This window comes from Vidua macroura, chromosome 17, assembly GCF_024509145.1.
Source record: "Vidua macroura isolate BioBank_ID:100142 chromosome 17, ASM2450914v1, whole genome shotgun sequence".
NCBI lineage: Eukaryota > Metazoa > Chordata > Aves > Passeriformes > Viduidae > Vidua > Vidua macroura.
The window spans coordinates 10,649,003-10,661,476 of NC_071587.1; the positions used below are offsets into that span (position 1 = coordinate 10,649,003).

Here is a 12,474-nt window from a genome sequence, read left to right on the forward strand (position 1 = left end):
ATGAGGTCAGTTTAATCTTCCTCTCCTCCCCCATACATGTCCGCCAGTTTCTTGAACCTGGGCCCCCAGTCGTTCAGGTAGTCGTAGTCCTGGTCCCCGGAGCTGGAGGAGTTGAGGGAGCTGACGGAGCCGGCGGTGGAGCCGCTGCCCTCGTAGTCAAAGACGAGCAGGGAGTCGTAGGGGGGGGCTGTGGGGTCGTTGTCTGCTGCACGCAGGCCCTGGGGGGGTGAACACACGGTGTTAATGCCCACCACGGGGTTTGAGGGGGGACTGGGCTGGGGGGGATGTTTGGGATCCCCACAGCAAAGGGAAAATGAGTGTCCTGGGGCTTCCCGGATGCATCTCCAGGTAGAGACCTTTCAGCTGCCCCCAGCAGAAAGCCCAATAACTCCCAGTGTCCCTAAAAAGAGTCATTATTTCCAATTGTTTATTTCCAGTGATCCATTTCTGGATCTGGAAAGCTTTCTGTCCTGGCCAGCGCGCCCTGGCTGGGGTTGCCTGTTGAGATTTCCAGCTTAGCCAATGAAGGAAAAACCAGCACCCTTCCTCTCCCACCAATATTTTAATTCTGATGATTTTCATTCCTTTAGGAAAACAAAATTAAAGAAAAAAAATCACTCCTGGTAAAGTTCTGCAATTAGGACAGATGTGGGGTGAGGAATCCTGGGCAGAGGGCTGGGGAGCATTGCTGCTCCTGTGCAGTGTGGGCAGCAGTGTAGGCAGGCCATGGAAATGGCCTCGGGATATGGAGAAAACGAATTGCTTTGCTGCAGTGCCCAGCGTCAGGAAAAGCCGGGTGGAATAGCCCTGCAATAAAGCAAATGTTCCACATTCCCACCTTAGAAGCCCTGGCCTCAGCGTGGGGAGATGGAACTGGTTTCAGCAGCAGGGGCACGTGTAAGGAGAGCGAGTCTTCACGAGCACAGATGTGTGTAAATGTGAGTGAAGGATGGGCAAAGGGACAAAGGAAGAAGGGATTTTAATGATGAAAATGAGAAAAGCACAGCAGGAAATGCATGGCATAATAGAATTAAATGGCTGTAACATTTATTTTTCTGGCTTTGGAAATGGATGGTGTGCTTTGTCTCGGAGGAAATAATGCATTGATTGGTTTGTAACCACTCAATCACTCAAAACTAAAAATGAGATAAGAAATACCAAATGGATAGATATTTGTACAGGCAGATAAAGGAGCAGTAATCTAACATAAAATAAAGAAACTGTCTCTGATCTGAGTCTCTCTGTGCTGCAAACTCTTTGAGGCTTTACACCAAACAGAGCTTACGAGGAAGGCACAGACTGCTGAAATAATTACAAGTCCAGGAGCCACAAATGGCTCATTCTGCCTGGGTTCTGAAAAGCATGGTGCTTGTGACACCCACAAGACAGAAATCTTGGGCTTTTTGCTGATCAATGCCTGCATTAGGCCAAGCCCTGCATCCTTTGCTCATACCAATCCTTTCCCTGGTTGGCATCAGATTTCTGACCTGAGCAGTAGCACTGCTTGGTCTGTGCAGTCAGGGAAACCTGACTTTAGCTGGCTGCTCAAGCTTTGAAGATGTGACACAGGACCCCCTACAGAACATACCTCATTAATAAAATCACCAATATCCCCTGGATGTGGGATTACTGGTCTTATAGGATACTGTGGTTCAGCACCAATAGGTCTTTCATCCACCCTTCTGACTCCAGGTGTCTTGTTCAGCACGTGATCCATGGTCTCTGGCTGCTGGAGCTGGCTTAAATCGTAATCCTGTAACAAATGGGAAGGCACAGTGTGAAACCCAGAGCTTTTCGTTCACATTACCTACTCACTCCATGTGCAAACAAGTCAAGGGCTCTAATTCTGTTTCAGCTGAAGTTTGATGGCAAATCTTATCCCTGGGTATGTAGCACCTCCATCTGAATTACAGATGAACCTGACCTCTGAGAAGCTCATAAAAATGACCTCCTAAGAGTGTATCTTATAAGTGAAATTAAGTATTTAAATACTTTCTGAGTATTTCACACAGTGTCTAAATATTTGGGATAAAACCCTGGCTTTTGTTTGCGTGTGCATAGGTGTACACATAATTTTTTTGACAAAATACACAATATAATGTAGAGACACAGAGTTAGTAGACATATTATTGCAATTACATTTCTACAGAAGTAAAAACATTAAAATGTGTATTGCATTTATGCATGGAGACCTTTCAAAGTAATTATGTTCTTTTTGCTTGTTAAAAATCCCAACAGAATAGGTTTCTATCACGAAATGAGAACCAGGTAATATTTCATTAAAAAAGTATTCATGTAGGTAATGGTGTTTTGCTGCTTATCCTTTGCTGTTATTTTTAACGAATCCTTCCTAAAATATTTAAGCCTACTGTGTAGTTGCCTGAAACCAGATACTTCAGCTACTTGGAATGCTTAGAACAGTGCTTTGTTCTACCAGGAAAACTATCCTTGTGCTCAAATGGGGATGATTGAATCTCCAGGAGCAATATTTATAAATAACTTGACAGCGACAGGAAAAAAAAGCAATGTTAATTGCAAGGATTCTTCTGTGGAGCAAGAACTTTTCAAGGTTTGGGTAAACTCCTGCCTCAGAGTTTTCCATGGCAGCTCTCACCGGGCTCACCTGCTCGCCACCGGGACCTCCACGGCAGGATGTGCTGGAGTGGTTTTGGGGGATCCCTAAGCACTGACCTGGAACCAGGCAGTCCAATTCAACGAGCAAAAATAAAGCCATTACACAATGTACAGTCACATAATCTGCATGAACATCATATTTGAGAGTGTCCTAGGCTCTTTACTCATGTTTGGTAGGAGTAAAAAACCGGTGACTTCAACATGAGTGACAAAACTTTGCTATTTTTAGCTGAGGAATTGGACACATAGCAGTGGAAAAGCACATCCCAGGAGTGCAGGCCAGGGAAGCTTTCATGCAATATCAGCACTGGTGTCTGTAGGAAGAGCCACTGCAGGAAAGCTGATGTGTTCAGGCTCAGGGCTCTGTCACCCAGCACAGCTTTGCCACCGCACGTGGTGAAAGACAAAATCCCCAAATCTCTTTAGAGATAATATTTCTCACAAACCATGTTCAGAAATTAAAAGAAATTAAAGGCACATTAGAGATGATTAAGGAAAGCCCACAGAAGATCAAGCAAGCCAAGGCAAGAGACTGCAGCCACAGCGCTGGGCAGGGCAGTAGCTACTGGCTGGTTTTATGAAGATCTCTGGTAAAATATACAATTTTAATGATTTTAGTAATAGAAATATGGTTTGAACATGAGTGTCAATGGAGTGATTTATACTCTTTCCCCAGGAACATGTCTAGGGTGTAGAAAAATCCCTGTGGCACTGGCCTCCTGGCTTCATCCTGCTTACACAGGAGGGTGTCCCAGCAATAGCCTGAATGTCCTGGACCTGCTGTCCCTCCACCACACCAGGGAAGCCAATAAAGCTGCCTGGTCATAAATAAAGGAACGCAACCCTTTGCATGTATTTTACTAAAAATAATGTGGTTTCTGCTTTTTTTGGGAGTACAGATTGCACAGCTGCTCCTTGGCCACAGCTCGGGGGCTCTTCTCACCTGATCCTCCTCTCCACCTCCCTCTTCATCGTACTTGAGGATGTTGTCCCTGACGTCGTCCTCGGGGTCGATGAGGAGCTGCTTGGTGTGGCGCTCCTTCTCCCGGCGCTTCATCCACACCACGAAGAGCAGAACCATGGCTGCAACGGGGAGGAAGCTGGGTGAGCTGGGACCTCCTGCAGCAGGCCAGGCTGAGGGTGTCCTAACACATCACCTACCCTCACCCACTGCACAGAACCTCACTGGCTGCTGGCAGGAGGAATAAAATGTTAACCTATTGCATGGTCTAATTTTTAAAGGAGAGATCAGTGAGAGCTGTAAATACTGTGACAGATTCCCACTACAAACATTTCTTTAAGATCCATCACCGATGCTGATTGAGCTGATATTAATCAGGAGTAAAACACACAATCAAAGCAGAAGAAACCAGAAAGTGTGAAAACTGCAGCTCTCTGAAAATATTTGATCTGAATGCTGAGTTTTCAGGATTAGATTTCCACCCTTTTATTCAGGGATGTAAAGATGAGGGGAAGAGAGCTGCAGAGAAGGAAGCAGGTGCAGATACCCAACCTTTGTGCACGAGGGGCTGTTCCAGCAGCGTGGCACAGGTTCAGCCCGTTCAGGTCATGAGCCCTGACTGTGACAGTCTCTGCTGTTTCTGCAGTTGGCCAGGCAAGACTGATTTGGGGAGGATGCACAACACTGAGTCCTGTAATCCAATTTGGCCTCCCTCATATTCTTCTTTGGTCCATGAGGGAGGCTCTTTAGACTTCTGAGATCAGATTAGCCAGGACATTAGCACATGCATTTGGCCATCGACTTGGAAAGCAAATCTCAGATCATCTGAAATCCTTTCAGAGAGCAGGGCTAGCTTTGCAGAACGAGGGAGAACAAATCTGGTAGCACACAGCCAAGCTCCTCAGGCATCAGCATTTGCATGCCAGGCTTGGCTAGTCTCTCTGAGCACAGTAACAGGGAGAGATGAGCAATTCTTGAATCATGAGAAATTTTTCCCTTCTTAAACAACTTTACCCACAGGGAACACTGGCTCACTGCTCCACAACCTCACCCTTCCTAGGGACACCCGTGTCCCAGGGGCTGTGCACTCCCTGTGAATTACTGCATGCAAGATTATCTGGGAACTCAAGTCTCCACTGACATAAGGCAGCCAGATCTTGTCTTCTTCAAGAACGTGTTAATGCGCTCGTTTTCATTCTCATACTCAGTAGCTGCAAATAATGCCCTGAAGAATGGAAGTTCAGTGTGGGCAGCTGCTGCAGTCACACCTCCCACTGCCTGCTCTCCCCTCCATTCTCCATGCAAGCCCCACACTGAGCTGCAGCGGTGGCAGTTTGCAGAAGGGAGCAATGGATGGGCAGTGGAGGTGGGAACAAGTGTCCCAGGTTCATTTCACCTGGGTCAACCCTCAACTGTGCCAAACCAACACAGCCAACACAAGCAAACTCAGGCAGGGTGTGAGATCCCAAAGTTTGGGGTTTTTAGCTGAGACCAGACCCCGGGGACATAGATGGGCTGTCCAACTTGCAGGAGGAGGTGGTTAGGAGGATCCAAATTCTTCCTCCCAGCACCGAAGTGTTTATACCCAACAGGAATTCAGTGAAGTGAGTGAAGAGGACCAGACAGCTAATTACTGCCATTGTGTGCCAACTGGCACATCCCTGCCTGCCAGCTAACAGAATTGTTTTCAGATAGTTCAGCATTTCTTTAATGCTTATCCCAGATCTATTCAAGTAAGAAAAAAAGAAAAGGAAAGAAAACGTAACTCTCATCTGTAATATAAAACCTCAGCTATTTAGCAGACTATTGAAGTCCTTTTTTCATTGTTCCTTTTCAAGTCTCTCACAACAAGATACCTGACTGGTCCACAAAGACAATATTATAATGGTTACTGGGGTTTATCTTTTTATTTCCCTTTTTTTTTTCAAATGATGCTTTTTCATGCACTTGTGGAAAAAAAGGTGCCATTAATGCCTTTACAGCTACCTTGGAAAGAAAACCACCTTCAAAGTGTCAATGGTGGATGTAGTGCACTCTCCTTCCTTTTATTCACTCTGCAGAATGGGAAGTGCTATTACTGCTGTTAGAACCATTTTCGCTCTGCATGTGGTTTTCCTTGAAATCTATTGTCTTCACCTTTCACAATTTTTTACTGCATTGCTCTTCTAAATGTGTTATTTGTGCAGCTAATACATCAGGTAGCAAGAAGAAGGAAAAAACCCCTTTGAGCAAAGGTAAAGGCATAAACTTCCTTCACAGGAGCAATCTTGGATCTGTCCCCTTGTTTCTTCTTCCTTTTAAAGTCATCCAACTTTGACCTGCTGACTCTAAAATGGACAGATAGCACAAGAAAATCCCTCTTCTGCCTTTTTCTAGGCTATTGTTTAGAGGTCATGATATGAAACAGATAGAAAGGAGGCAAAACACTGGAAGGATGTAACTGTAAAACTGCTCATTGCAAATTACATTTTTCATCACTGATACAGTGCTTTGCAGCTCTCCAAGATAAAAAAAAAAGTCAATTAGAATTACAATGAATGTAAAAATAAGCTTTTGTAATAAAACCCGTAATTTAAAATGGGATAATGTATCTGAAAATGGAAAGAGGAATCTCTTAAATCAAATGTCCTTCAGCTGAAGTTAATTTCAGTCAATAGGATTTTCAACTGTTTTAAATTGTATTTTAGCACTGGATTTATACAAGAGCAGCAAAAAGAAGACCTGTGTTTAATCACCTCTGTGGCTCCAGTGCAAACTTTGAGCCCAGAGGGAGCAGCAAACCTGCACAGCAAAAGGAGGTGAGGCTGATGAACGCCTTCATCTTCATCGGGGCGTGCGACCGCGGTGCCCCGAACAACCACAGTGGCTGAAGGGAGCAGCCAAAACTGGGAATGTGGGGCAGGAACTGGGCACCGTGGCTGGGCACAGGGATGCTCCATCAGCTCAGCTGGGCTGGCACAGGAGCAGGGTGTGCACAAACACCCAGTTCCTTCCTCACTCTCCATCCTGATCCAGCAGATCAATTACACACCAATACATTCCCAGCACCAGCCCAGGATGTGGAGGGATGTCCAGGGGTGACCCATTCTCCTACTGCACCATGTCATGTCCCCATTAGGTGACATTTGGAGCATATGTCACTCTGTCTGCTCTCTGTTAAAACGCACTGGGGGTAAATATTAAATGTGATTTAGCACCATAACTCCCATTAGCTTTAATGAGAGTCCCATGGATTCATCCTGTGTTTCTTGATTAATATTTACCTCATTGTTCATTTCAGCGCTTGTTTTTATCCATTCCTACTGTGCCAACTCCTGCTTGAAGTTATAATGATATAATTTTTACTTTTTAAGTGGGCACACACATGGTTATTGGTAATGCTCATGGAAGCTCGGGACTGACAGCACTCCTGGGCAAAAGGGATAGTTTTGCCTTGAGGAAAGGGATGGCCAGTCCTTCTCTGTGATGTATCCCAAATCCTCCATAACTTCTGAGAAACTGGGAATCCTTCCTCTAAAAACACATATAATCCCCCCCTCCCCAGTCTGAGGTAATTTTAAAAGCAATGGGAATAACTACCATTCTTCTTTTCCTTGGAACAACCAGGAAAACACAGTTATGCACTGGCTCTGCAAGGGAGTAGCCAGACTCTCTTAACCAGTGTATCTGGTACTGGGAACCAGTATATCCACAGCCAGCCTGACATGAGAGCTGGAGGAGAATCTGACAGAGAAATTTGGAAGAAGCCTTCAACCTCTTCCTGCAAAATGCGGACGATCCTATCACACTCACTACTTACAAGTTGTTGTCAGGTGTAATAATGTTTGCAAAGCTACTGCAAGTCTTAGAAAGACAGGTCTGACACAGGCAGAGCTCATTTTGCTGATTCTGCAGGAAAGGAGGTTTGAATGCAGATGTGTGAACCACCTCCACAGCCCAAGCTCAGGGACCTGCTCTCTGCACGGAGCTTGAAAAATACAAGCTATAGGAAAGAACAACAGAGAAACAAGAAGGAGGGTAGATTTAGAGCAGATTTTGGGAAGAAATTCTTTACTGTGAGGGTGTGGCACAGGGTGCCCAGAGAAGCTGTGGCTGTCCCATCCCTGGAAGTGCCCACGGCCAGGTTGGATGGGGCTTGGAGCAGGAACCTGGGATAGTGGAAGGTGTCCCTGCCTGTGACAGGAGGGTTGAAACAAGATGACATTTAAGGTCCCTTCCAACCCAAGGCAGTCTGTGGTTTTAGGCCAGGCCCTGTGGTACTCACTCAGTAAGATGATGATGCAGATCAGGATGGCAATGATGGCCCCTGTGCCCAGCCCTGCAGCAGCCACGGCCCCGATGGTGGTGCAGTCGCCGTTCTCGTCACACGGGCACACCTTCACCTTGATGACAGAGGTGTTGTACAAGGGGGGGTTTCCTGAGTCTGTCACGATGATGGGCACATCGTACACTCCTGCTTCCAGGTACATGATCCGCAAACTGAGCTGGGCATAGTCCCCTGGAGACCAAGACAGACAGACAGACAGATGACAGACATTGGTAGAGCCTTGCAGCCACACTTGTGCAGGCTTCTCTGCTAGAGCCCTCTTCTGAGCCCTGCAGAAGAGGTTAGCAACAACACACCTGGGCAGGACAGCTTCAGACCTCTGCCCCAACAGTCTGGCCAACAAGCAGCCTGTGCTTTGTGAAGTACTGTGTGCTCTCACTGCTGCACTCAACTACCTGCATGCCATTTGCAAATCCACGTGCATGTGTTCAAAACGGCATCAAACACAAATAGGAACACATGGATAATGCTTCCTGAGGCTGGGCTGCCCCTGGCCACTTGTGCAGGTTCTGTACTCAGCCACCCTTCCCCCTGAGGATTTTGGGGACTCATTGATGACAGGCACAGCCAGGTAATCCCATTGTGACTGAGGGCACGAGCTGTTGCCCCTGGTCTAGCACCCTCTGCCAGACCTCAGTGAGAGGGACCAGCATTGAAGCCAAAACCAGCCAAAACCAGGATTTTCCATCCTCTGCTGAAACTGCCAATAAGCAGAGCAATTAGGGCCATTTGTGGTTGCACGCTGCAATAGAAAAATCCTTCACATACTGGTAATCTTCACACTTACCTAGCCCTCCTGGTTCCATGGTAAATTAAAAGGCCGCCTTTATGCAATTATGGTCAGAGAAATGAACATTGATCCTGATTGTGGCTTATGACAATTACACTGGAGGAACATAAGGAAGACTGATAATAGCTTTTTTCCTCTTGGCCATTATGGATGATTTATACTCTGTTCACTACTGATAACTGTTCATAATTATGAACTGCATTAAAAAAAGCCAAGTGCCAAGGCTCTTAGAGTTATGCTGCAGGTCTGATACAAATCACTTCTGATTAACTATCTTGTCTATAATGTCAGCCGTAATGTGCTTTAAAAAATAAAAATCGGATTAAAAAAGTGGGAAAGTTTTGAAGTTGGAAGCCACACGTGCGGCTCATTAGTGAACCAGAGCCCAAATGTGCTCAGGATTGCCTGCCCCATTTACCATTGAGCCGTGTGATGGTCCAGTTCTTCCTCACTGCAGATGGCACACTTGGCAGCTCGAAGACGAAGGGCCCCACGTTTGGATCGATGTCAGCGTCCGCGGCCGTGATGTTGATGACATTGAGGTTTGGCTTCTCACAGATCTGCGCCTCCTTTGGCAGCAGCTCCGGGGCGTTGTCGTTGATGTCGATCAGGTAGATCTGCAGAGTGCCAGTGCCGCTGGCAGGGGGAATTCCTGCATGGGACACAGGGACCTGTGAGCACCACCTGGGAAGCAGCGGGATTGGCAACACCACGGACCAGCCCCCCTCTGCCTTACAGTTCCAATAAACCAGGATTTTCACCTTCCCTCCCTGGACCTTATTAGGGACATACTGCACTTTCATGGTCCCTTGCTTTACGCGGTATAAAACTTCCCCAAGCCTCCTAATGTTGCTGTTTTTTACTCCTGCAGAACAGGAGGTTGAATTCTGCAGATCTGTAGCCTGCAGCAATGCCCCTAGTCAAACTAAAACTGCAAGCAGGTGATGCCAAGCTGCTCCTGCAAATCTTGGTAATGGCTGTTTTGAAGAAGAAAAACCATTAGAAAGAGAGCTGACAAGAGGAAGAACAGGGCTTGGAGGGAAGAAAAACCTACACAGTGTAACCCATTGGTCAGCATTTACTGTAGCACTTGCTGGCCAGTTTTCAGCTTTGCAGATCTGCTTCAAAGAAAGCCCAACTCCCCAGCACATCCCACATCCAGCCCTAGCTTTAGTGGTGAGAGATCCCTGCTTGAAGCCCACAGTATGAGCCATCACCAGACCTGCTGGGTGATGCCACTAACCCCCAGCAACAGTTTTATGTCCCAATACACAATTCCCCATCCCCTCCACGTCTGTCCCAACCAGCGGGGATGTCACAGCACAGCAGTCCTGGTCCTCCACCCCTTCTTGAAGGAGAGCCACATTTGTCAGACTAATGACTACTCACACAAAGTAGTATCTGCCCTGGCAGGAGAGAAGAGCCTTCCCAGAAATGGCACAGTGTTTTTCATTTCTCTCCCCACACATTTAGCTCTGTGTTGGCTTGCCCTCTGCCCGCCTCTCTCATTCAGCAGCATGGCTTCAGCAATTCTATTTAAAGTTTGTATTTTCAGTCCTGGCCCTTCCTCCCAGTGCTACATACAAAGCCACACAAAACACTTCCACATCAGGCTTCTGCTTCCACAGACCTTCCTTCCTACATTCCTTTCTCCATGTCTCAAGGGAGCCTCAAAGATTCTGAAGGAGCCAAGGAGCCCTGGAAATCCTTTTTTCATGGTTCCCACATAAGCTCTTCAATCATGGACTCTCATCCTTTCATCTTGTAAGCATAGAGTAGGTCTCCCTCTAAAACAATGTCTTTTGATCAGCCTTGAAAGCTGCTGGAGAGGCAGACAGCCCACCAGGATACCAGGGCTGGACATGAAAACTGACTTTTGGGACCAAGCAAAGTGATTTTACTGCTTTCACATTACCCAGAGTATCTTCTGGGATAAAAGCACTGTAACCTCTGAGACAGACTGAACACAAACCCTCAGTCCTGAGAGGCACTAACTGGCACGTGGCTGAAATCACCTGCAATTGCTGCACCTACAAATGCACTTTTGTTGGGCCATTGAGTATTGTTGGGATCCGAGTCCTGGTATTCTTGTTTCTTTGTGTCCTGAGTGCAGTTCTAGGGCAGTTTTAGGAGAAATGAAAAGTAAACAATTCTTTAAATGGCCAAGTCCTACAAATTTCACGTTATTTCAGCTGTCTTATATGGGGAGAGCAAGGACATAGAGCAGGTACTGATGTGCAATGAAGGATCCTTGGACTTCATCCTCAGAGATGAGAACTAAAATAGCACCACTGATTCCAGTGGAGAAGCTGGTTTGATCCCTGAAATTAAGACTGATATATTAATAACAAAAGGAAGAAGACAATACAACTTCTGCATCTACATTTAACTGTCGAATTCTCCATCACTGCCTTTTTCACAAGGCCAGTGTCTGCATTCCCATAGCAAGGTATAAGCCCAGGTTTTCAAGCTCAGCTCTTTGTTTCATGAAACCTGCTGGAATATGACACATTTAAGCTCTCAGCTTCCCTGGGAGATTGGCTGAAATTGGCTGAAGGGTTCAAACACTGGCAGGCTCCACTCTTGTGTAGACACAAGTGTGATCCAAGGGACTCTCTCCTCAGAAACCAGGTCAAAACCATGCTATTGATTAGGTCTCCCTTTTTGCCCTCCTTACATTGCAGCCAAGACTTTTCTTAAAGACAGGATCTCTACACTGGAGCCCAGGGAGAGAAAGAGAGCACGTCCAAGGAGTACTGGCTAAACTTCTTTTTTATCATGTACTGAGGACAGCAAAAAGAACTTCAAGGAAAGAAGATGCTGCTGCTTCTTCAAGAAAGAGAGAAAAATCCCCAGCAAAACCCTTGACCCAAAGCTTTTCTTTGATGCTGGAGAACCTGGAACTTGGGAGCAATGTGGTAAGAGTCTATTAGCCTAGATGAAACTTTAGCTGTTATTCTAAGCACCCTAGACAGAATTTTAAATAAGGTGTTGCTTTATGTGCATTTTAATGGCTGCAATATACCAGTGATAGATTAATTTTTCAGAATAAAGAGATTTATCTAGGCCCTCACTTTCTGAGCTGCTGAATGATGGATGTGGAGGCGCTGATGCACTGCTGCATCAGCACCACAGCCAGGGAAAGGAGTTAACTCCACATCACGTTGCACCAAGTGCCTGAATTTGCAAGGTCACATGGTGAGGATTAGGTTGACAGGTTCAAACTCTACCACTGCATCTGTGAACAGCCTTGGACTACTCATTTGACCTGTTTTGCCCTGTGGTTTTCCAGACGAACACCACTAGACCCATTTGAGAATATTTTGAATTTTCCTGTCCTGGTTGCCTTCATGCAGAGGAAGCTCAGGATGGGGCTGTGGCGTGAGTCCTACCATTCATGGTGCAAAGAAGGGGCAAAATGCACTTCTTGGTACAGCTCCTCAGCACTGAAACTCTTCCATGAGTTTCCCTCACCCCTGTGACCTGGGATGCAATGACTGAAGTGATGCATGGAACCGCAGAGGGAGGAAGCTTTCATTAGCCCTGGAACCACCACCCAATCTGCTCATAATGACCACGGCACCTCCGGCCTGAGGGATCACACAAACACTGCCCTGAGAGCACCTGCAGAGTATGAGCAATATATTTAGGTGCTCACAGCCAAGCCTAGACTGAGCTATGCTGCTGAAGCAGGGCTCTGGTTTGAGTGCTCAGCACCCTGCAGCGGGAAATGAGGGCGGGTGAGGGGGAGGAAGGCCTTCT

The 12,474-nt window shown here is 46.5% G+C and overlaps 1 protein-coding gene across 1 annotated transcript in view; it reads right to left on the reverse strand.

Moving 5' to 3' along the window:
• The window catches only part of CDH4 (cadherin 4), a 417,701-nt gene continuing 405,227 nt past the window's right edge, over positions 1–12,474 (reverse strand). Inside the window, exons 12-16 of the mRNA XM_053993112.1 lie at positions 9,131–9,364; positions 7,860–8,093; positions 3,578–3,717; positions 1,589–1,753; positions 1–218 (exon numbers count right to left, since the gene is read on the reverse strand). Of these exons, the coding sequence (XP_053849087.1) occupies positions 12–218; positions 1,589–1,753; positions 3,578–3,717; positions 7,860–8,093; positions 9,131–9,364 (980 nt within the window). The 3' untranslated portion in view covers positions 1–11. The remainder of the gene's footprint in view (positions 219–1,588; positions 1,754–3,577; positions 3,718–7,859; positions 8,094–9,130; positions 9,365–12,474) is intronic.